At 44.4% G+C, this 24,295-nt stretch overlaps 2 protein-coding genes across 6 annotated transcripts in view; both read right to left on the reverse strand.

Moving 5' to 3' along the window:
- The window catches only part of UBOX5 (U-box domain containing 5), a 49,371-nt gene extending 26,301 nt beyond the window's left edge, over nucleotides 1-23,070 (reverse strand). For 2 of the 3 annotated variants that reach the window (XM_080683700.1, XM_080683698.1), the window contains exon 1: nucleotides 22,970-23,070. The gene's annotated coding sequence lies outside the window, so the exon portion shown is untranslated. Of the gene's footprint in view, nucleotides 1-20,519; nucleotides 20,622-22,969 lie in introns of all 3 variants that reach the window. The other variant, XM_080683699.1, reaches the window with a different exon arrangement.
- On the reverse strand, nucleotides 6,166-23,062 carry FASTKD5 (FAST kinase domains 5). Of its 3 annotated transcripts, XM_080683696.1 has the most exons (3): nucleotides 22,970-22,999; nucleotides 20,520-20,621; nucleotides 6,166-9,175 (listed from the first exon to the last, which is right to left on the reverse strand). In XM_080683696.1, the coding sequence occupies exon 3, from the start codon at nucleotides 9,136-9,138 to the stop codon at nucleotides 6,685-6,687; it is 2,454 nt and encodes an 817-aa protein (XP_080539822.1). In that variant the 5' UTR covers nucleotides 9,139-9,175; nucleotides 20,520-20,621; nucleotides 22,970-22,999; the 3' UTR covers nucleotides 6,166-6,684. The 3 variants fall into 3 exon arrangements, with proteins under 3 accessions (XP_080539822.1, XP_080539821.1, XP_080539823.1); XM_080683695.1 differs by lacking the exon at nucleotides 20,520-20,621 and having other exon boundaries at nucleotides 22,970-23,062; XM_080683697.1 differs by lacking the exons at nucleotides 20,520-20,621; nucleotides 22,970-22,999 and having other exon boundaries at nucleotides 6,166-9,107.
- Nucleotides 23,071-24,295: the final 1,225 nt, after the last annotated feature.

Consider the following 24,295-nt stretch of genomic DNA (forward strand, 5'->3'; position numbering starts at 1 on the left):
GTTTAAGTTGATGTAAGTAGTTAAATAATTGCATGGGTTCCTGAGGTCTCAGGATGGTATCAGAAAGGAATATGACTCTATATGCAGGCCCACAGAATTTCTTGTAAATGACAGCCCCTATAGGATTGGATGTCCAGACGGAGACAGACCTTTCTCCTCTGTCTCCCTGTAGTCAGGCTGAGTAAGGGAAAGTGCAAGGGAAGGACTGAGAAGAGACCCAAAGGGAGGCTGATCAACCATGTGGTCTGGTCTACCCAGGACTGAGGTCTTTCCAGAATGTGGAACTCTCAGCACTAAAACCAAGAGGGTAAACTGGGACAGGCTGGTCATCCTATCTGGAAGGTTTCTGTCTGTGCTTCTTTGGAGCTTGAAGCAGCTACACAAACCTTTTTGTTGTTGAGGACTCAGAACTTAGGGGTGGGAAAGTGTGGAGGGATAATTTTGAAGAGAATAAGGTGACCATGACACTTATTGAACACCTCAGCACCCATCTTCCTTTGGCCTACAAAGAAGTTGCCATAGCTGAGTAGTCTCCCGAAAATGTAATGCAAAGTAATTCTGGCAGTTTAAAGTCTAGGCTCAAACAGGTTACGGGAGGGGGAAGTGGGGGGAGAAGAAGAAAAGATTACCTGTCAAATAAGAGAAAAGCATTTAACCTCAAAGAGTGGGTGGAATACCAATGCACTGAGCAATTTTATAAATTGGGCACTTCAGCTTTTAAAGAAGTACAATGCTTCTTATAATTTCAAAATTGAGTTACTTGTCCATCCATGAAAAAAAAAACTGACTTATGTGAATTCTTCTTAGAGCTTGTTAAAATGAAAGACAGCTGTCCCAGCCTATCCCACACAGACACCCACCAGTAAGAGGTACACAAGGAGACCAGAACATAGGTATGGGCCCAAAAGAAGCCTGCAATCTTACTCACTTGGAGCCAATTTACCCTTCAAAGGTTTAATATGTGCAAGGCACTATGCTAAGCACAATATAGTTTTTAAAAATTCATAGGTTCAAAGCAAGGCATAGTTGGGTATAGTTTTTACTTTAAAGAGACCCACAGACTCTTTAAGGACATGGACAGAGTTCTAATACCATTTACTCAACGCCTTAGTGTGTCAGCAAAATTCTGTGGGAAACCAGATAAGACCTTAACTTCATCCCTCTGCCTTATTCCATCTGTTCTTGCCTCTCTACGGAATCCTCAACTTGTCTCTGACTACTAGACCCTTTCCTCAACATGGAAACAACATTCAAGTTTCTGCCCTCAACAGCCCATCAAAAAACCCTGCCTTGTCCAGCTGGTGTGGTTCAGTGGTCCAGCATTAACCTATGAACCAGAAGGTTGTAGTTCGATTCCAGGGCAGGGCATATGCCGTGGTTGTGGGCTCGATCCCCAGTGTGGGGGATGCAAGAGGCAGCTGATAGATGATTCTCATCATTCATGTTTCTATCTCTCTGGAAACAATAAAAATATATTTAAAAAAAAAAACAAACAAAAACCCCTGCCTTGGTTCTGTGTCATTTTTAGGGTTGCCAACTTAGCAAATATAAATTTTAAATGCCCACTTATATCTATTATTTATCCAGTAAACTAGGAATAGAAAGGAACTTCCTCAACACAATAAAGGGCATTTATGAAAAACCCACAGCTAGTTCAGCTGGTGTGGCTTAGGGGTTGAGCATCAATCCATGAACCGAGAGGTCACAGGTTCAATTCCGTCAGGGCACATCCCCAGATTGCAAGGTCAATCCCCAATAGGGACATATAAGAGGCAGCCAATTGATGTTTCTATTTTTCTATCCCTCTCTCTCTCTAAAATCAATAAAAACAGGTGTTTTTTTTTTGTTAAAAACCCACAGCTAATAAACTTAACGGTGAAAGACTGAAAGCATTCCCTCTAAGATCAGGAACAAGACAAAGATGCCCACTTTCACCACTTCTTTCAATTCTATACTATAAGTTCTAGGCAAATAAATAAGTAAATGGGTACCCAAAGTGGAACAGAAGAAGTAAAACCATCTCTAGTCATAAATGATATGATCCTATATATAGAAAACACACATATAAAAAACTATTAGTGTTAATAAAAGAATTATGCAAAAGTGCAGGGTAAATCAAGTTGTATTTCTATACATTAACAAGGAGAAATTTGTAAAGGATATTAAGACAATCCCATTTACAATAGCATCAAAAAAATAAAATACTTAGGAATAAATTTAACTGAGGAGGTGTAAGACTTGTACATTGAAAACTATAAAATGTTGATGGAAGAAATTAAAGATGACCATGTCTGGCCAGCGTGGCTCAGTGGTTGAGCACTGAGCTATGAACCAGGAGGTCACAGTTTGATTCTGGTCGGGGCACATGCCCAGGTTGTGGGCTCAATTCCCAGTGAGGGATGTGCAGGAGGCAGCCAATCAATGATTCTCTCTCATCATTGATGTTTCTATCTCTCCCTCGCCCTTCCTCTCTGAAAAAAAAAAAAAAAAAAAAAGACGACCTAAATAAATGGAAAGACATTCTGTGTTTATGGACTGGTGACTTAATATTGTTAAAATTGAAAGATGCTGCCCTGACTGGATGGCTCTGTTGGATGGAGCATCATCCTGTATACCAAAAGGTTTCGGGTTTGATTCCCACCCAGGGTACCTACCCAGGTTGAGGGTTAGATCCCTGGTTGGGGCATGTATGGGAGGAAACTGATTGCTGTGGTGTTTTTTGTTCTCTCTCTCTCTCTCTCTCTCTCTCTCTCCCTTCCTCTCTCTCTAAAATCAATAAAAACATATCCTTGGGTGAGGATTGAAAAAAAAAAAAAGATTGAGCCCTAACCGATTTGGCTCAGTGAATAGAGCAACAGCCTGCAGACTGAAGGGTCCCAGGTTTGATTCCAGTCAAGGGCATGTACCTTGGTTGCGGGCACATCCCCAGTAGGGGGTGTGCAGGAGGCAGCTAATCTATGTTTCTCTCTCATCAATGTTTCTAACTCTCTATCCCTCTCCCTTCTTCTCTGTAAATAATCAATAAAATATATTTTTTAAAGATTGAAAGATGCTAAATACCATTAGTCACCAGGGAAATACAAATCAAAACCACTTCAGAACCTCCAGAATATTTTTTAAAATACAGAAAATAGCAAGTGCAAGTGTTAGCAAAACTGGAACCCTAGTACATTGCTATAGGGAATTTAAAATGGTACAGCCACTGTAGGAAAGTTAAATATAGAATTAACATATGACCCAGCAATTTCACCCCGAGGTAAAAATACTCAAATGTACTGAAAACAGGTGTTCAAACAAAACCTTGCACATAGTCACAGCAGCACTATTTATAATAACCAAAACAATCCAGTGCCCATCAACTGATGGATATGGTATATCCACCCAATGGAAATTCAGCCATAGAAAGGAATGAAGTACTGGTATATGCTATAACAGGGATGAACCTTGAAAACATGATGCTACATAAAAGAAGGCAGACCGAAAAAAAAAAAAAAAGGTACATATTATATAATTTCATTAAAAAATATTCAGAATAAGTAAATACATAGACAGAAAGCAGATTAGTAGTTGCCAGGGTCTGGGGAAAGAGGAAAATATAGAGTGATTGCATAATGGATATGGAGTTTTCTTTTGGGGTTGAAGAAAATGTTCCGGAACTAAATAGTGGTGATTGGTTGCACAATATCAATTTACTAAAATATTACTGAATTGTACACTTTGTTTAAAATGGCCAATTTTATGTGTAATTTACCACAAAACATTATTCATTGCTTATCTGAAACTTAAATTTAACTGGGCAACCTGTATTTTATCCAGCAATTCTAATCCTGCTCTAAATCCTGCTAAAGTTTTCCTCTCCTCTTCAAAAGTTTTCAAGGAATTGCTTCAACATTTGCAACCCATTCCTTAACTCTCATTCAACAGGTGTGCAATCTGGCTTTTGCCGACAATTCAATTCAAACTGCTATTGTTAAATGGTCATTGGTAATATCCTCGTTACCAAATTTATTGGTGATTTTTCAGTTCTTGTCTTAATTGTTCTCTCTCCAGCAACTGACATACAAAACCACTTTTTATTTATTTTTAAATCCTCACCCAAGGATATGTTTTCATTGATTTAAGAGAGAGAGAGAGAGGTAGAGAGAAACATCCATGTGAGAAACATCAATCAGTTGTCTCCCACACACACCTTGACTAGGGATCAAACCCACAACCTAGATATGTGCCCACACTGGGAACTGAACCTGCAACCTTTCAGTGTATGGGATGATGTTCCAACTGACACACAAAGCCAGGGCCAAACCCTCTTTTTTTAAAAAATATATTTTTATTGATTTCGGAGAAGGAGGGAGAGGGAGATATAGAAACATCAATGATGAATCATTGATCGACTGCCTCCTGCACGGCCCCCACTGGGGATCAAGCCCGCAACCTGGGCATGTGAGCATGTGCTCTTGACTGGAATCAAACACAGGACCCTTCAGTCCAGGCAGATGAGGAGACCTAGTAATGATGGGAGGGATCCTTTTTAAGAGATATTCTCAGAGACTCCCCAATGTTTACAAATGTTACTTGTATTGTTACATATGTACAATTATAAATGGGCTCTAATACAACCTGTGGCTCTAATACAACCAAGCCCCCTAGACTGCTCCTGTTAAGGGAAGTAGTAAGTTTCCTTCTCATCTGAGCTACTTGCCATGAAAAACATTCTGCCTGGTCATATTTGAGAACCTCTGATCCAACAGACACTCATATAATTCTACTAACTTCAATTTTAGGGAGAAAATATTCCAGGGGTAAAAAAGAAGACAAAATGCAGAAGATAGGGCTAAGAGGAAGATAGTAAGCTCACTACTTCTGAAATGGCTTTTTAAAGCACGAAGAATCAGCAACTAGGGACAACCAACCAAATCTAAACAAGAATAAGAAGGACTTTAATTTTGGAGGGTGTGAAGAAAAAAACATGCATGGAGGAAAATCCTGAAATGTAAGTGAAGTTATATAAGATTAAGGGCCCAGTGCACGAATTTGTGCATCTTGAAAGGAACTGTGGGCCATGAGGCCGCAGTGGGCACAGGGGCAGGTCTTGGCCCATCCTCCGCACCCCTGCCCAGCCCCTCCCGCTGTGGCCCCCGGGGTCCCCTGTCTGCCGGCAGCCCTGTCACTGCTCCCATGCGCTGATGGCGCCGGCCCCGCTTGCGCCCACTGACAGCACGGAGCCATTGGGGCTGGCGCCAGCAGCAGGTGCAAGCAGGGCTAGCACCATCAGTGGATGCGAGCGGCAGCTGCTGCCCCGATTGCCCCTCAGGAACAGGGGGAGGTGATCGGGTGCGAGTGGCTGCTCCAGCACCGGCTGTGAGCAGGGCCGGCACCAGCAGCAGGTGCGAGCAGGGCCATCGCAGGCAGCAGGTGCGAAAGGCGACTGCCAGTCCCGACCACCCCTCAGGAGCAGAGGAAGGTGAAGCTCTGAGGTGCAATCAGGGCCGGCAGCCGCCACTCCTACCTGCTGATGGCGCTGAGTGATCAGGGCTGGCGCCGGACACCAGCAGCAGGTGTGAGTGGTGGCTCCAGCGCCAGCAGTGGGTGCAAGCGGGGCTGGCACTGGCAGCAGGTGTGAGCACCCGATGGGACCACGGCACATGGGAGCAAAGAATTTTCAGTAACCACTGGAGGCTCACCCCGATGACAGCGACCAGTGCCCCATCTTGGTCTGGCACCCCCGCTCACCTGCTCCACCATCCCGCCGCAGCTGACGCCCACCATGTTCCACACACGCCCCCTTGTGGTCAGCATACATCATAGCGACCAGTTGTTCAGTTGTTCTGCCATTTGGTCTATTTGCATATTAGGGTTTTATATATAGAGATTCTTTATATATATATATATATATTATTGATTTTTTACAGAAAGGAAGAGGGATAGAGAGTTAGAAACATCAATGAGAGAGAAATATCGATCAGCTGCCTCTTGCACACCTCCTACTGGGGATGTGCCCGCAACCAAGTTACGTGCCCTTGACCGGAATCGAACCTGGGACCTTTCAGTCTGCAGGCTGACGCTCTATCCACTGAGCCAAACCAGTTTTGGCATATATATAGATTCTTATTTTATAGCAAAGTTATAAAAACCAATTCTTATTATTATTTATTATTTTTTAAACGTTTTTATTGGTTTTAGAGAGGGGGAGGGAAAGAGCAAAACATCAATGAGAGAGAACCATCAATTGGCTTACTCCCGAACACCCACTACTGGGAATCAAGCCAGCAACCAAGGCATGTGCCCTGATCGGGAATTGAACCAGTGGCCTCTAGGTGCATGGAATGATGCTCCACCAACTGAGCCACATCAAATTTTTAAAAATTGGCTTTAGATAATGTCTGACTATACTTTTATCCTAAAAATTCAAAATAACTATGAGATAAGCCTGGTAAACAGAGACAGAAAAATGAGAAATTGAAAATAGGACATTTTAAGATGTTTGTTATTTACCTGCACAAATTAGGTTATAATTAATCCACAATAACATATACTACCTTCAATCTGCCATAGACAAGAACACAATTAGGTCTCCTCAATAGATAATTTTATTACAAACCTACATTCTAGCTTTTATAACTGTTTCACAATACCTGGTACAGTGTATATCTACAGCATTTATAAGCAGAAATGCCCAAAGGTCCTTCAGAGAGCAGAGGTGAACACTTTCTCATGGAGAAACGCCAGCTTTTCAAAGCGAGTTCGTTTCAGTAGTGGGAGCCATTCCCAGTGGGATAACTCTACCACACGGTACCCAAGCCGATTCAGCTGCCGCCTCTTCATATTGTGCAGTCCAAGCAGATCTCTGGAACCATAGCAATACTGGTTCTTGTTTGTCAACTGAATAGCCAGCTTCACTTGTGGGGCCTGCATGCAGGCTGGCGGGCATTGTCCAACCATCTCCATAGCCCCCAATCTGTCTTCCACATTGTAAAGAGAGGCCTCCGAGGGCATGGCTGCTTTCTTCTCTAATTCCATGGGCTGTTGCCCAGTCTCTGACTCAATTTCCCCCTGGAAATGCCTTCCTGATTTCCCCTTTAGTAACTGATTCATCAAATCATCTGTAAGACTGATTCCCACATGCTTGAGCCTTAATTTGGCTAGTAAATCTTCAGAGGGTATGGCTTCTCTGTTAAATGGCAACGGCTTCATATTAACATCAAGCTGGATCTCTAAGTCAGAAGATCGGGTATGGGGCAAAATCATATGGTGCTTAATGTACTGGGGCCCACCCAACATGGTCTCAAGTAAAAACAGAGCTTCTAGGAATTCAGGTTTTGAGCACATATCCTTCCTAGCTGCATTCCACAGTATTTCTGACCCCTCTTGCTGAAGGTGAGAACTAAGACGGTTGCCTCTGTAATCTGGACACTCAATGCCAACTGAACCATCAAGGGTATACAGCTCCTTAGTGAGTTCAAACTTAGTTCTCTCCCGAGCTAACCTGACAAATCCTGGACTCAAAGCAAAACTGATGAGCTCTACTGGAAAGTACTCAGAAAATGCCAGGCCCAGCAGGCAAGTGAGCAGGTGTTCTGGGTAATGGTTGAACTCAGGCATCTTTCTGTGAATCTCATTTATCAGGCTAGAATAAAACTCTTCTGCATTGGGTGGCTTATAATTCAGAGTTCCAAATGACCACAGAAACTTGGCAACATCTTTACTTCGACAGTATGATACTCTAGGAGGCAAAGAAGCAGCCACAGCATTCATTACCCCTTCATCTAGGAAGCGTAAGGCAGAGCAGGCAAGAGTCAAGTGCATGACACCCTGAACTCCCAGGGAAGGAATTCGCTGAGGAGCAATCTGCGCAAATTGCTTCATGAAATTTACATGATCCACATGAGTGAAACGGAACATTTTAAGAATGTTTACTAAGGCATAACTACTCAGGTGCTGCATATCAGCACACACCAAGTCTCCAATTTTTCGCATGACAAGTTCTGAGAGACTACTACTTGATTTAAAGAACCCCAAACAGATTGCACCAGCCTCCTCTATATTGATAAAATCTATATACTTGAGGATCAATGATTCCAGTTTTTGCATTAGGTCCTGGGGTACCTGACGACTTTCACCTATAATATAAATCAGATGAATCAGCTGAGACAAGGATAGGTCTTTCCAGTGCAAATTGAGATAACTAAAAAATATTTTTAAAAACCGAGGTACTTTGCGGCCCAAGTATCGCCAGAGATCAGCAACCACGAGTAGTTGATCCAGACTCATATCCCATACTTTATGGCAAAATCTGGTTTCATACACATCTAGCATTGCGTGGGAATGAGGGATTCCTAAACTGACAAACGCTTTTAAAATATTGATCAGATCTAGGGTATCAAAGAGCTGTATGTTTTTCACACTCAGCTGGCAGAGTAATGCAAATTTGGCACTAGACAGCAAAACAGGATGTTGTTCTGCAGGCACAGAGCTCAGCTTACAGAAATAATCGGCAATGATTTGAGGCTGGAGATTATCTTGATAAACTGTGACTTTGTGCAAAATTAGTTCACCTTCTGAAACAGATAGGGGCTGACAAGGTTTAGATTTGTTATAGCTGTGAAGCTGGTACTCTGGTCTTAGCTGTAGGAAAACTCGGGGGTCTTCAAAGGAATCAAAAACTTCTATATCCTCTTCATCAACTTTCATGGCCCTAGGTGAGCCCAGTTTCAACGTGCTGGCTTTAGAGGCAGAAGCCCTGCTGAATTCCAAACCCAGGAGGGCACTGCTGGTTGTCAGGATCCTCTGAGAAGAGGAGGTGCTACAAATGTTCTCAACTTTTTTGGCAGAATGGCAGAGATTACTGTGTTCTGGAGGGTCCTGTCCCCTGTGCCGTGTGTAGCTTCCCACATTCCAATATGCCACACTTTGGGTTGCACTGTAGGCAAAAGGATTGCAAAACGCTCGATATCCTAACGGTTTTAATAACTTAAAAGTGGCTGCCATTCTGGTGTCAATATTGATCGTTTTGGCAGTCAGAACACAGTCCTCACAGGTCTGACCGGGCAATTTCTTGTTTATATGGTGCTTGATTAGAGCTGGACAGGGAGGCGTTCCACAGAAATTGCCTGGAAATCTTCGGCATATCACAAGAGTCATGGATCTCAAATGACTGGGCCAGAATTGGTGCCAGATACTGAAAAAAGGATAGATGAAGAATAAGTGGCTTCCACCTATCACAATACCAACATTTACACATTATACAAAATGGGCTAAAACTTTGCTGTCCACTTAAATACAACACTAGTGAATGCCCAAACCACAAGACAGCATACATCAAGAATAAACTCTGTGACTTGCATAAAGACACAAGAAAACCTCAAAACCAGGGTACTATTAGGCAGTTCTCCAGAATGCTGCTCAGTCCAGATTTCCTTCTGTACTTCCTCTGACCTCTAGACTTCTTTTATGGTAAATGTAGTGATGGGTCAGAGAAGTTAGTTGTTCTGCTAACTTCCAACAGGAAGGAAAGCTGATTTTCAAAAAGAAAACTGGAGCCCTAACTGGTTTGGCTCAGTGAAAGAGTGTTGGACTGCAAACTGAAGGGTCGGTCCCAGGTTCAATTCCAGTCAAGGGTACTAACCTCAGTTGCAGGCTTAGTCCTGGCCTGACTGGGGCCCATGTGGAAGGCAACCAATCACACTGATGTTTCTCTCTCTGTCTCTCTCCTTCTCTTTCATTCTCTCTAAAAATCAATGGAAATTTATCCTTGGGTGAGTATTAATTTCTAAAAATTAAAAAAATAACAACTGGGAACAAAAGTGAGCAACCTATTCCATTTCTGTGATATCAATGAATAAAAGACCCACGTAGAGAATAAAAAAGTTGGTAAAAGCTGCTATGCTAATACCAAAAGTAAAAAGAGGTTTTGGTATAAAGTTTAATTAATTATACTCAAAATAACCCTCCCTATTCCCAAAGTACAAAACTTTTTTAAAAATATATTTTTATTGATTTTAGAGAGGAAGGAAGAGGGAGAGACAGAAACATCAATGATGAGAGAGAATTATTGATCAGGTGCCTCCTGCACACCCCCACCTGGCATGTGCCCTGACCGGGAATCAAACCGTGACCTCCTGGTTCATGGGTTGATACTCAACCACTGAGCCACACCAGCTGGGCAACTCTTGCTTTCTCTAAATGCTTACTGTCTTTCCTTCCACTTAAGAAATGCTAAAGCCTGACAAGCAAAATCCAGGGAGCCCTGAGCTGCCAAAATATGGACCAGACAGGGCCGGTGTTGCAGAAAATCCCTTGAGGGTTCTGAGGGAAGCAGAATGACTTTCTGAAATGCCTCCCCACCTCCCATCAGCCTCCTTCCAGAGCTCACAGGGCAGTTTAGTGGCTTTGTTCACGTAACTCAGCTAGAAAGGCTTCTCTGGATGGCAGGAATGTGTGCTTCCAATTTCTTTGTGAACCAGAGCAAAATTATTTCACATGAAATCATTATACATTTGGTTCTCTTCTGTGGCCTGTGGACCCATTCTGCACACCAAGTTTCAATCTATGGGTTCAGATGCCATAGACCAGGTATCAGCAAACTATGGCTCAAATCTAGCCCTCCACCTGTTTTTGTAAGTAAAGTATTATCATCTGAACATAGCAAAAGCCATTCATTATTGTTGATAACTACTTTTTCTCTATCAGAGCAAAATTGAGCAATTGTGGCAGAAAATATATGCCCTACAAAGCATAAGATATTTACTATTTTTCCCTTTACATAAAGTTTATTCCTACAAATGCATGTGGCCAACTTTTTTAAAATTAGAAAACATTAGGAAAATAATACTTAAATTTTATATTTTCCTTTAATATTTAGATGATAATTGACGATTTATGCCTCAAAACAGTCACTAGGAATCTCAATTAATACTGCAGCACAGGCATGGTGGAAACAAAAGAGAAAGCAAGTAATGGGACTCTCCAGTTGACAGAACAGGGCTTTTAAGAAGATCTGTTTTGGCCCAGCCAGCATGGCTCAATGGTTGAGCGTTGACCTGTGAACCAGGAGGTCATGGTTCGATTCCCAGTCAGGGCACATGCCCAGGTTGTGGGCTCTATCTCCAGTGTGGGGCATGCAGGAGGCAGCCTATCAATGATTCTCTCTTATCATCGATGATTCCATCTCTCTCCCCATCTCCCTTCCTGTCTAAAATCAATATAAAATATATTTTTAAAAAAGGGACCTGTTTTGGACCCTGGAATGTAAATTTAGTCCAACACAATGTGCAACTAAAGTCATAAACTATTCATATCTGTAGTCCTTCATCTCATCTTAGAAAAAGTAGATCTGAAGAAATAACTAAAAAAAAAAAAAAGACAAAAATTTTTTTTACAAAAATAGCTGTGTTATCTAAACAAAAAACTATTAAAAAACAAAAAACAAAAAATAAATGTTCATCCAGAAGGAGGAGGCTGGTTAACAGAATAACTGTGTAGCAGGCATCACAGTACATACACAGTACATAAAAAAGTACATACAAATATCAGTGGAACAAATAGAACACAAATGAGTGCCATCACCTAAAATACATTGCTTCTTTCTGAGAGAGACTTTGTAATATCTTTGCTAAATTAACTTTTTTCCCCATTTTGGGGGGGGTTAAAAATGATAATACAGAAGAATATATGGGTTAACTTAACTAATACCTTTATAAATCATAATTTTAAAAGTGCATTTGAATTACTTCAATTAATACTACCTAACAATACTTAATAAAATTACTATGCATGGTCTTCAAAGTAACAAGAATCATTTCCTAGAACATCAATGTCTGACTGGTGTATATCCCATGTTTTGAGTTAATGTGACACTTTTTTCATTTGTAAAAATGCAAGCAAAGTCCCCATATGGAAAAAACAAGAGCCACACTTTTCTTAGGGCTTCCTCTGTGCCAAGCATTTTATGAGCTATTTTATCTGCATTGACTCCAATCCTTATAATATTTCTGTAAGGTAGGTTTTACATCTCCCTATTGTTGATGAGGAAAAGAGGACTTCACAAGATTAAGAAACCTGCCAAAGGTTACACAGCGGGTTTGACATCAAGGATAGTCTGATTCATTCCCAAACTAACACTGCTGGTATACTGGAGAGACAAGAGAGGAGTCAGATTGCAGACAGGGAAGTAGGGAAGACACTGAACAATCTCTAGGATGCCAGAGAGCTAGAGGATTAAATCGAGCCTGATGAGGTCAAAAGCCCCACCCACCTAATGGTCTGGGATCCTAACTATCACTATGGTTAGTTTATACTACTCACAAAAAGAGCAAAGACCTCAAAGAGGGAAATCTATATAAAGGTGAGGGTTTACAAGATGTCCCCAGTAGCAAAGCAAAGAGGTCACATTTGAAGACCTGAAAGTTGGAAAGAGAGATATGGGATCCAGAATTTAGAGTTCAGCATAGGAGAGAAGCAAAGGAAAACCCCAGGATAAAGATGAAAAAAGATTCCAGGACGCCCTAACCGGTTTGGCTCAGTGGATAGAGCGTTGACCTGAGGACTAAAGGGTCCTGGGTTCGATTCCAGTCAAGGGCATGTACCTTGGTTGCAGACTCTTCCCCTGGCCGGGCCCCAGTCTGGGTGGATGCAGGAGGCAACCACTACATCGATATTTCTCTGTCTTTTCCTCTCTCTTCCACTCTCTCTAAAAATCAGTAAAAAATATCCTCAGGCAAGATTTAAAAAGAAGAAAGAAAAAAGATTCTAGGACTAGAGCTGTGAGCAGACATAAAGAGTAAGCAGTTCATGCTGGAGGAGACGGTTATTACTGGGGAAAGCAGATTTATACTTCTAAGTGACACCTGGGGTAAGGGAGACAGAAAACCAAACGAATTAACAATAACAAAAATTAACTCCAGGAAAACAAAAAAGTTGTACAAGATAAAAAAATGTTATAGTATATTCCCTGCTCAACTGTAAATAATATTTACATAATCTTATAAATATAAACCTTGAATATCAACCTAATCAAAAATTATGAGTAAACTGGTCCTGGCCAAGTAGCTCAGTTGGTTAGAGTGTCTTCCTGATTAAACTGATTGCTGGTTTGATCTCCAGTCAGGGTACATGTAAGAATCAACCATTGCCCTGGCTGGTGTTGCTCAGGGAGCATTGTTCTGTGGACCAAAAGGTCAAGGGTTTGATTTCTGGTCAAGGTCATGTACCTGGATTGCAGGTTTCATACCCGGCCCTAGTCAGGGCACGTAAGGAAAGCAACAAATCGATGTGTCTCTCTCACATTGATGTTTCTCTCTTTCCCCCCTCTCCCCTTTCCATTCTCCCTAAAAAAGTCAATGGCCCAGCCAGCGTGGCTCAGTGGTGTCAACCTATGAACTAGAACAGGCGTCCTCAAACTACGGCCCGCGGGCCACATGCGGCCCACCAAGGACATTTATCCGGCCTGCCGGGTGCCGCTGCCTGTCCTGCTTAGCAGCCAACTTGTCCCGGGCCCGCAGTGTGCATAGCAATTTGTTCATAGTTTTTTTTTTTAAACTATAGTCCGGCCCTCCAACGGTCTGAGGAACAGTGAACTGGCACCCTGTTTAAAAAGTTTGAGGACCCCTGAACTAGAAGGTCACGGTTCGATTCCAGGTCAGGGCACATGCCTGGGTTGCAGGCTCATCCCCAGTGTGGGGCATGCAGGAGGCAGCCGATCAATGGTTCTCATTCATGTTTCTATCTCTCCTTCTCCCTCTCCCTTCCTCTCTGAAATCAATAAAAATATTTTTCAAAAAAGTCAATGGAAAAAATATCCTCGGGGGGAGAAACCAAGATGGCAGCATAGGTAAGCACCTAAACTGCTGCCTCGCACAACAATTTCAAAACTACGACTAAAAGACAGAACGGACACCATCCAGAACCACAGGAAAGCTGGCTGAGTGAAAATTCTACAACTAGAAGGAAAGAGAAAAGCTCACAGAGAATTGGAGGTACGGCAAAGGGTCTTTGTGCGCGCAGAGAGGAAGGGCGGCTGAGAGCCTGGCTGACTTTCTCTGGCGGAAGGGGGAAGGAAACCCCGACCGCACTGAACCCCAGTTCTGACTGCACTGAACCCCAGTTCCGGGAGAGCCCCTGGGGACCCACGCTCTTGTGGGGGGAGTCTGGACTCTCGGGCGGAGACTCGGGATCTGGGGAAGGCAGAAGTCTGAAGGCACGCGCGTGGAGCTGGGGAAGGCAGAAGTCTGAAGGCGCGCGCATGCCAGTGCGCACAAAGGCTGCGGAGGTTGCCACAGGCTTTCCCTAGTGGAAGGGAGTCAGTCCTGACTGCACTGAGCCCCAGTTCTGACTGCAGTGAACCCGAGTTCCAGGCGAGCCCCTGGGACCCACGCTCTTGTGGGGGGAGTCTGGACTCTCGGGCGAAGACTCAGGAGCCGGGGAAGGCAGAGGTCTGAAGGCGCGCACGTGCGCGCAAGGGCAAGGCTGACAGGAAGCCAAGACTGAGACTCCACCCCATCCAAGCTGAGCACAGAGGCTATTGCAATTTGGCAAGTCTAATCCTATAACGCTGTCTCCAGCATCGAACTTCTCCCAGCATAGACACAGCTGATCCTTACAGCCAACTGGCCTGGAGGTCAATTCTTCCCAGTGATACCAACAACAATCAAGACTTAATTACTACAAGGCTGTACGCACAGTCCACAAAGGGGTGCACCAAGAGTGTCCACCTCAGGTTAACTGGGGAGGCAGACCCACTGGGCCATATTGGAAACCTAGCACACAAATCTACCTTACCAACTCAGGGAAGCAGTGAAAATGTGGCGTCAAAGAATCAGATCACAAACGAAAGAAATGGAGGAAAATAAATGACTGGATATAGAATTCAAAACCACGGTTATAAGGCTTTTCAAGAATATCCTAGAAAAGGCCGATAAATATAACGAGACCCTCGAAGATATGAAAAAGGACCAACTAGAAATTAAACATACACTGACTGAAATAAAAAATATTATACAGAGACCCAAAAACAGACTAGAGGAACACAAAAATCAAGTCAAAGAATTGAAATACAAAGAAGCAAAAAACACTCAACCGAAAAAGCAAAAAGCAAAAAAAAAACACACCCAAAAAGTTGAAGATAGTGTAAGAAGCCTTTGGGACAACTTCAAGCATACCAACATCCGAATTATGGGGGTGCCAGAAGAAGAGAGAGAGCAAGATACTGAAAACCTATTTAAAGAAATAATGACAGAAAACTTCCCCCACCTGGTGAAAGAAATAGACTTACAATACCAGGAAGCGCACAGAACCCCAAACAAGAGGAATCCAAAGAGGACCACACCAAGACACATCATAATTAAAATGCCAAGAGCAAAAGACAAAGAGAGAATATTAAAAGCAGCAAGAGAAAAACAGTTAGTTATCTACAATGGAGCACCCATACGACTGTCAGCTGATTTCTCAACAGAAACTATGCAGGCCAGACGGGAGTGGCAAGAAATTTTCAATGTGATGAATAGCAAGAACCTACAACCAAGATTACTCTACCCAGCAAAGCTATCATTCAGAATTGAAGGGCAGATAAAGAGCTTCACAGATAAGAAAAAGCTGAAGGAGTTCATCACCACCAAACCAGTATTATATGAAATGCTGAAAGGTATTCTTAAAGAAGAGGAAGAAAAAAGTAAAGAGAAAAATTATGAACAACAAATACATATCTATGAACAAGTGAACCTAAAAATCAAGTGAATTAAAAACCTGAGGAACAGAATAATCTGGTGAATATAATAGAATCAGGGGCATAGAAAGGGAGTGGACTGATAATTCTCAGGGGGAAAGAGTTATGGGGGGTTCATGAAGAGACTGGACAAAAATCATACACCTATGGATGAGGACAGTGGGGGGGAGGTAAGGGCAGAAGGTGGGGTGGGAACTGGGTGGAGGGGAGTTATGTGGGGAAAAGGAGAAACAATTGTAATAATCTGAATAAAGATTTATTAAAATAAAAATTAAAAAAAAAACCTTGCCTATTAAAAAAAATATATATCCTCGGGTGAGGATTAAAAAAAAAACAACCAAAAAAAAAAAAAAAAAAGAATAAACCAATGAATGTAGAAATAAGTGGAACAAATCAATTTCTCTCTCTCTCTCAAATCAATCAATAAATTTTTTAAAAAAATATGAGCAAACTAGCCCTGGCTGGTTTGGCTCAGTGGATAGACCGTCAGCCTATGGACTGAAGGGTCCCAGGTTCAATTCTGGCCGAGGGCACATGCCCAGAATTCGAGCTCAGTCCCCAGTGGGGGGTGTGCAGGAGGCAGGCAATCAATGATTCTCTCTCATAATTAATGTTTCGATCTCTCCCTCTCCCTTCCTCTCTGAAATCAATAAAAATATATTAAAGAAGAAATATGAGCAAACTATATTCAGAAGATAAAGGGAGGTGAAGATGATTAGGGAAAGTGGATAATGATACAAGAAACCTAGAGCCTCAATAAAGAGGTCAAAATATTTTTATAGCTATTGATTTGATATCCTAGAAATAAAAAAAAGCAACACAAATATGTTATTAAGAAATCTAATCTAGCCGAAACCGGTTTGGCTCAGTGGATAGAGCGTCGGCCTGCAGACTGAAGGGTCCCGGGTTCGATTCCAGTCAAGGGCATGTACCTTGGTTGCGAGCACATCCCCAGTAGGGGGTGTGCAGGAGGCAGCTGATCGATGTTTCTCTCTCATCGATGTTTCTAACTCTCTATCCCTCTCCCTTCCTCTCTGTAAAAAATCAATAAAATATATTAAAAAAAAAAAAAAAGAAATCTAATCTAATAATAGAGGAATATGCAAATTTTTCCATTACAGCATCACAACATGACGGGATCAGCAGGCTGCATCCCCGCCCTCTGCTCAGGCAGCTGCAAGGCCCAAGGTAGGATACAATATGATAGGAGGGGATAAGAAAGAGAGGGAGCCCTAACCGGTTTGGCTCAGTGGATAGAGCGTCGGCCTGCGGACTGAAGGGCCCCAGGTTCAATTCCAGTCAAGGGCATGTACCTTGATTGCAGGCACATCCCCAGTAGGGTGTGTGCAGGAGGCAACTGATCAATGTTTCTCTCTCATCGATATTTCTAACTCTCTATCCCTCTCCCTTCCTCTCTGTAAAAAAAATCAATAAAATATATTTAAAAAAAAAAAAAAGAAAGGAGAGGGAGAGGAAGACAGGCCTGCATGCAGACAGGCCGAGAGGAGAAACAGAAATATAGAAAGGGAACAAGAAAAAGACGCAGGAATGGAAAAGGGAAGGAAACTGCACACGGAAGGGGGTGGTGACTGCAGGGGAGCAGAGCAGGTGCGCCTGGCGGGGAGCCCCACCCAGACACAGGAGGAGGGCGGTGGCGGCCGTTGGCGGGGAGGCGCCCACGAGTCCAGGAAGGAGTAGAGGACCATCCAAGGCCTTCTGGGTGGAGTCGCTCCTGCTTCGCAGAAGCAGCGCCCAGACCGCGTGGGCCTCAGCCACCCTTGCTGGGCCGGGTGTCCCGGGCAGGGGATGGGAGCAGGACAGCGGCAGGGAGGCCGGGAAAGGGGGGCGGCGAACACCTGGCCAGGGCTGAGCCCTGGGCTGGGGGTTAACGCCCCCCCCCCCCCCAGCAATGGGAGCTTTAAGAAGGGAAGGAGGGAGGGAAGAACTTTATAAAGGAGTCAGTAGAGAGCAGAGTTAAAGAAGGAAAGAGGATGTGTGAGTGAACTGTAGGAGCTATAATGAAAATCAAGTATAGTTGTGTACTGGGGACAGATTTTAAAAGTAGGAGTCAGAAAAGAAAAAAGATAAATGATAGTGAATAATTAGGCAGGTAGATAGATATTAAAACAGTGGAAGTAAGTAGAGAAGAATGTGGATGAGAGAAAAAGAGGGAGGGAAGAAAAGTTTTAAAGGGGAGCCAGTAGAGCTTAAAAGGAGAATGGGAAGAAGGAAGAAATGGGGGAGGGAGCAAAGCAGGTCCAAGGAGGAAGTGAAGAAAAAAATTAAGGTGGAAGGAAGGAAAAGGAGGAAGGAAAGGGGTAAAGATAAAGGAAAGAAGGAATGTGGGGAGGGAGGGAAGGTAGGAGAAAGATGGGAAGAAGGGTGATGGAACAGAAGTAGGAAATGAGGAAAGAAAAGTTTATAAATGATGAGTCAGTAGGAAAAAAATGTTACATGAAGGAGAGAGAAAAACTGTGTGACAGGGAGAAGCCAATAAGGAAGTCAAATATAACTATGTGTGAAAGGGATAAGATTAAAAAAAAAGTGAATAGGGGTGACCAGGCCAGCAGGGGAGAGCAGTTAGGGGTGACCAGACTGGCAGGAGAGGACAGTTAGGGGGATCAGGCCGGCAGGGGAGGGCAGTTAGGGGGATCAGGCAGGCATGCAGAGTGGTTAGGGCAGGCAGGCAGGTGAGCAGTTAGGAGCCAGAGGTCCCAGACTGTGAGAACACAGGGACCGGGCCTAAACTGGACATCCTCCAAGGGCTCCCAGATTGGAGAGGGTGCAGGTCAGGCTGAGGGATGCCCCCCCTCCCGTGCACGAATTTTGTGACCGGGCCTCTAGTATACCAATAAATGCCCAAAGAAACTGACACACAGCCCTAACTGGTTTGGCTCAGTGGATAGAGCGTCGGCCTGCGGACTGAAAGGTCCCAGGTTCAATTCTGGTCAAGGGCATGTACCTTGGTTGCGGGCACATCCCCAGTAGGGGGTGTGCAGAAGGCAGCTGATCGATGTTTCTCTCTCATTGATGTTTCTAACTCTCTATCCCTCTCCCTTCCTCTCTGTAAAAAATCAATAAAATATATTAAAAAAAAAAGAAAGAAAGAAACTGACACACAGTTGAAAGTGCCTCTAGGAAACAAAAATAAAGGGAGAGAAGAGGAAATTACTATTTAGTGTTATAAGCTCTATAAAACTATTTGACTGTGTAAACCATATCCATGTATAACTGACAAAATTTAAATTTACGAAATGCATGTGCTAACAGGAGATTAAGGTATTCATCAAGAAGATAATCAATGAACAGAGAAAGTAACAATATTCAAGGAAAATGTTGAAAAGTTATTCCCAGTGCAAGCACTTTTTACTGTCTCTAGAATTTCTTTATGGATGCCCACGGAATGGGCCGAAATTATAACAAAATAATCTTAGAGGCATGCAGAGCCAAACTGCAAATAACAAACAGTAGCTACTTACTTTTTCATCACAGAACTTTTAGTGTTAAGTGCATAGACACCATCCTATATAATAAAGAGGTAATATGCAAATTGACTGTCACACCCTCACAAGCAGGCTGCAAGGGGCGACCAGGCCAGCAGGGGGGTTAGTGAGGGATGACCAAATGACTGAACAAGCAGGCTGCATGGGGCAACCAGGCCAGCAGGGGGGTTAGTGAGGGTCGACCAAATGACTGAACAAGCAGGCTACATGGGGCAACCAGGCCAGCAGGGGGGTTAGTGAGGGTTGACCAAATGACTGAACAAGCAGGCTGCATGGGGCAACCAGGCCAGCAGGGGGGGTAGTGAGGGTCGACCAAATGACTGAACAACAGGCTGAGTGGAGTGACCAGGCTGGCGGGGGGATTAGTGAGGGAACGACCAAACAACTGAACAGCAGGCTGCATGGGGCAACCAGGCCGGCGGGGGGATTAGTGAGGGACGACCAAAACGACTGAACAGCAGGCTGCGTGGAGCAACCAGGCCGGCAGGGGGGCTGTGAGGGGCGACCAGGCTGGCAGGGGAGGGGGGCAGTTGGCAGCTACCAGGCCAGAAGGAGGGGCAGTTGGGGGCGACCAAGCCGGCAGGGAGGGGGGGCAGTAAGAGGCAACCAGGCCAGTGGTGGCAGGGGAGTTGGGGGCAACCAGGCCGGCGGGGGGAGCAGTTAGGAGCGACCAGGCTGGCGGGGGGGGGGGGGGGCAGTTAGAGGTGACCAGGCAGGCAGGCAAGCGGTTAGGAGCCCTGTGGGATAGGGCCTAAACCAGCAGTCAGACATCCCCCAAGGGGTCCCGGATTGGAGAGGGTGCAGGCTGGGCTGAAGAGACTCCCCCTCTGAATTTCGTGCACTGGGCCTCTAGTATCTATATATACAGGTATGAAATGTAACCACTTCGGAAGTTGGGTCTTAAATACTGCAGAAAAGAAAAGAAACACGAGATACAGAACCAACAAAGCAAAATGTGGGGAGAAAAGGAGGTAAGGATGTGTTACCCAGGTAGAGAAAACACAGCTGAGTTAGTTCCTCCTTACTTAAGGACTCCCAGAGAATCCATAAGAAAGCTGAGAACACCATGAGATGCCAAATAACTCCTGATGCCTCTATGAAGATTCAAAGATAGGTGGCATCATTTCACAAAGCCCCTTTCCTAATTTAAGTGTCCCAAGTATACCCTGCTTCCTACCTCCTCTTTAGGGTTTCTTATGAACCAGAGTGGAACCTCAGAGACCCCTGGAGCATGGCTGTTCTGAACAGCACTGCCCAAATCACCCTGAATCATGTGATTTCATAGGAGTGAGGAATCTTACCTTTCTACTTTCCAGGTACAGGTCTGAGCAAGGCCGAATAGCTTCGTTTTAAACTATAGTCCAGAAGTTAGAGAGCCAGGTGGAAGAAGGCAGCCATGCTAACTGTAGATTAAGTATATAACACCCTCAGCATTTTCAATTTACCAGTTATCAGATCTCATTACTTAATTCTGATTTCTGATCTTTCTGCTAGAAAGGCTTAAACCTCTTATATCCTGATAAAATTGCCACAAATAAATGGATATTTCAAAACCCATTCTTATCTTAGTAAATAATTTATTGGGCAACCCTAAGAATTAAAACAGCTAACTTTTTCTAAGTGCTAGAGTCTCCTAGTCAGTTTACAAAGCTTTTAGCCCAGGGTGAGGGTTTAGAGGCTGACAGTATGGACCCCTAGCTGTTAGTACAGATGCTAACTGGGTTAGACGCTTCTCTGCTTATTTCCACACAGGAACACAGCTTACAGGAAGGTAAAGCACTAGTGCAAACCAAAATCAAGTCTAACAGCCTATCCCAGCCGTGGGCAAACTACGACCCGGCTGTTCTATCCGGTTCTCTTGCTCTCCCCTCCGCTTTTACTTTTTATTTATATTAGTTCACACAAACACTCCATCCATGCTTTTGTTCTGGCCCTCCGGTCCAGTTTAAGAACCCATTGTGGCCCTCGAGTCAAAAAGTTTGCCCACCCCTGGTATCCCCTCTACTTCATTCTAGGTTCCATGCTTATGGGTGAGAAAACAGCACATCACAATAATCTGTGAAACTCTTTTAGCCTTCTCCTCCCCTTCTAAACCTCTACTTTTTCTCTATCAGACTGACAAGAAGGGTCTGGGTAGATATAGTCTGGCAAGGCCTCACAGATAATTCTGTTAGAGCCATCGCTCTGAAAGGGTCTGATAAGACGCATCGTTAAAAAATCTCTGACTGTAACAAAAAGCAGAAACTCATGTTCTCTCAGCCCATCTGAATGGGACTAATAGAGAAATGACAAAACCCATGCAGGTAGAGAGAAGTAGCTGTACCCAGTTATGTGGAAAAATTCCCAAATAAATGGTCCCAGTACCTATCACACACTTGATTTTAAATCGGTTTTCCTAAATTTGCAAGGCTGCACAATACAGTATTTCAGGCAAGTGAAGGGGGAACTTCAAAATTCTTTAATATCGAAGTTGACTTACTTACATGATGAATGACAAGGCCGTATTGGGGAATAGAAAAATAAATCCAAAACAAAAGTAAGAGAAAGAAAAGTAAGCCAATGAATTGGGAAGAAAGCCAAACTGACAAGTTAGACCTGTGTAATTGACAGAGGCCTCACTTTCTCAGTTGTACTATATATGGCACTGAGTCTTCAGGGTTTTGTTTTTAGGAAAAAAGGGGAGAGGGGAGGAGGGAGTCGACCCTCGTCCCCCCTGGGAAAGGGGCCAAGTCCGCAGCCACCCAACCCCGGGTCTGGGGGGTCTCCTTCCCAGCCCCGGGGCCCCGGTTCAGGTTTCATTTTGTTCTATCTGTAGTAAATTCATCCCAGCGCCATTCAGAGCAGTGAGTTGCAGAATCTAGTTCTGGAAAGGTAGCTGTTATAACTACTCAAAGTGTGCCCGGAGTACGGAAAACATGCATTCATATTACAGCAGCAACACATTACTAAAGCATAAAACATGAACTATGCTGGTGCTAAAGAACTTGGCTACCAGCTCCACGGGATGAGCACTGTCGGAGGATCTACAGCGAGTGAGCAATGCAGTATCACCTCCTAACTGACATAGGCAGGGCCCAAAGCTTCCTGGGCACAAGAGCTGTGTCATGGTTTGTACATGAAGAGAAAAGATAATCATTTGTCTTACTCCTTGAGAGAAAAAAGGGAGTGGGGCATCAATAATATCCTTAGTTAGGCTTGTGCAACCAGAAACTTAAAAAAACAAAACAAAAAACGCACAGCACAACAAAACACTGTTTGATATTTATTGAAGACTCACCCCATCCCAGGTACTAAGCAAAATACTGCTCAAAGTGTGTCCTGAGGAACAGCAGCATCAGACTCACCAGGGAAGCTGGTTAGAAAACGAATCGCAGGCCCCACCCGACCTACAAAATCGGAATCTTCAAGATCCCTAAGTGATCGGCACGCACACTGAAGTGTGATGAGGTGCATCTCGTTACACTCTCACCACAGGTCTGTGAGACAATTACTGTTATTATCTCTGGCTCACAGCTGAAAAATACAGGTTCGGGTAAGCCGCTCGCAAGGTCACAGAACTCCGGAGCGGTTGGGGTCGCCAAGGTTCTCTCTAGAGCCGGGCCTGTGAGAAGCGCCCGTCACACCGACGGAGAAGTGCAGAGAGGCACGGCCTCTGCGCGCGCGGGCCCTGGGCCGGCCAGGAGGCGCGGGCCACGGACCAGGTTTGCACGGAGAGGCCGGTGCGACCTTCTACCCAGCCGCCGCCACTCACCTGGGCCCGGCCAGCACAATTACACATCACAGATCCCGCGGAGTGCGGCAGCACGGCGACTCCTCCTAGTACACCTGGCCCTCACAGCCCCACTTCCGGCCAACTGCCCGCTACTTCCGGCTGATGCGCGAAGGACGGGTGCGACCGAGGCTCAAAAAGACTCTGTTAAGAGTTTTTCAAGGACGTTTTCCACTAGAGGACAATGTTGAGGAATCGAGGGGAATCTAGAACTTGGCTGGTGCTAAAGAACTTGGCTACCAGCTCCCCGGGATAAGCCAAAGGCACACCACTCTGGAAGTAATTTAATAGCCAAGGCACAGGTTCGAATCCCGACCACTCCTCAGGGTGTTATGCCTTGGGAAAATCACATAAACTCTCTAAGCCTAGTTTCTTGTCTGTACAATGAGGATAATCATACATTTAAAAGAAATGTAATCATAAAGTTCTCCCAAGAGAAGTGTTAGTGATGGATAGACAGAGAAATGGATGTGAGGATCTGGAGCTTGAGGAGGGCAATCCTATGATGGAGGAGCCAAGGTGATCCACCACCTTCCTAAGTAGGGAGCTCATACCTGAGTCAGGGGTCCTCAAACTTTTTAAACAGGGGGCCAGTTCACTGTCCCTCAGACCGTTGGAGGGCCGGACTATAGTTTAAAAAAAACTATGAACAAATTCCTATGCGCTCTGCGGGCCCGGGACGAGTCGACTGCTAAGCAGGACAGGCAGCGGCACCCGGCGGGCCGGATAAATGTCCTCGGTGGGCCGCATGTGGCCCGCGGGCCGTGGTTTGAGGACACCCGCATGGGCAAAACTAGGCAAGGAAGAGTCTCCACCGAGATCTTTCAGGAGGGCCTGGCCCTAGACAGCCTTTCCTGGGGGCACTGGAGAGCTGCTGGTCAAGATCATCATACTTTGTCAGTCCACTCATTCATTCATTCATTCATTCACTCATTCAAGAAAGAGGGAGAGGGAAAGAGATAGAAACATCAATGATGAAAAAGAATCATTGGTCTACTGCCTCCTACAGTGGGGATCCACACTGGGGATTGAGCCTGCAACCTGGGTATGTACCCGGACTGGGAATGGAACTATGACCTCCTGGTTCATAGGTCCAGGCTCAACCACTGAGCCATGCCAGCCAGGCTCATCCACTCATCTTAAGGGCTACAAAGGAGACCTGAGATTTGATACTCCCTCCTGGGCACCATCTTGTCCAGGAGACAAAACTAATGTAGGCAGGATACTTCACTGCAAGGGAAGAGGTGGGCAAGCCTGGCATTCCAACTCCTGAGCTCTGCAGAGGGCACTGTTTGCCTGGGTGTGAAC

The sequence above is a fragment of the Plecotus auritus genome, assembly GCF_963455305.1.
Source record: "Plecotus auritus genome assembly, chromosome: 8".
Taxonomy (NCBI): domain Eukaryota; kingdom Metazoa; phylum Chordata; class Mammalia; order Chiroptera; family Vespertilionidae; genus Plecotus; species Plecotus auritus.

What these genes read in the sequence shown, in the direction of transcription:
- FASTKD5 (XM_080683695.1), bottom strand. Translation starts at nt 9,138, where the DNA reads ATGACTCTTGTGATATGCCGAAGATTTCCAGGCAATTTCTGTGGAACG.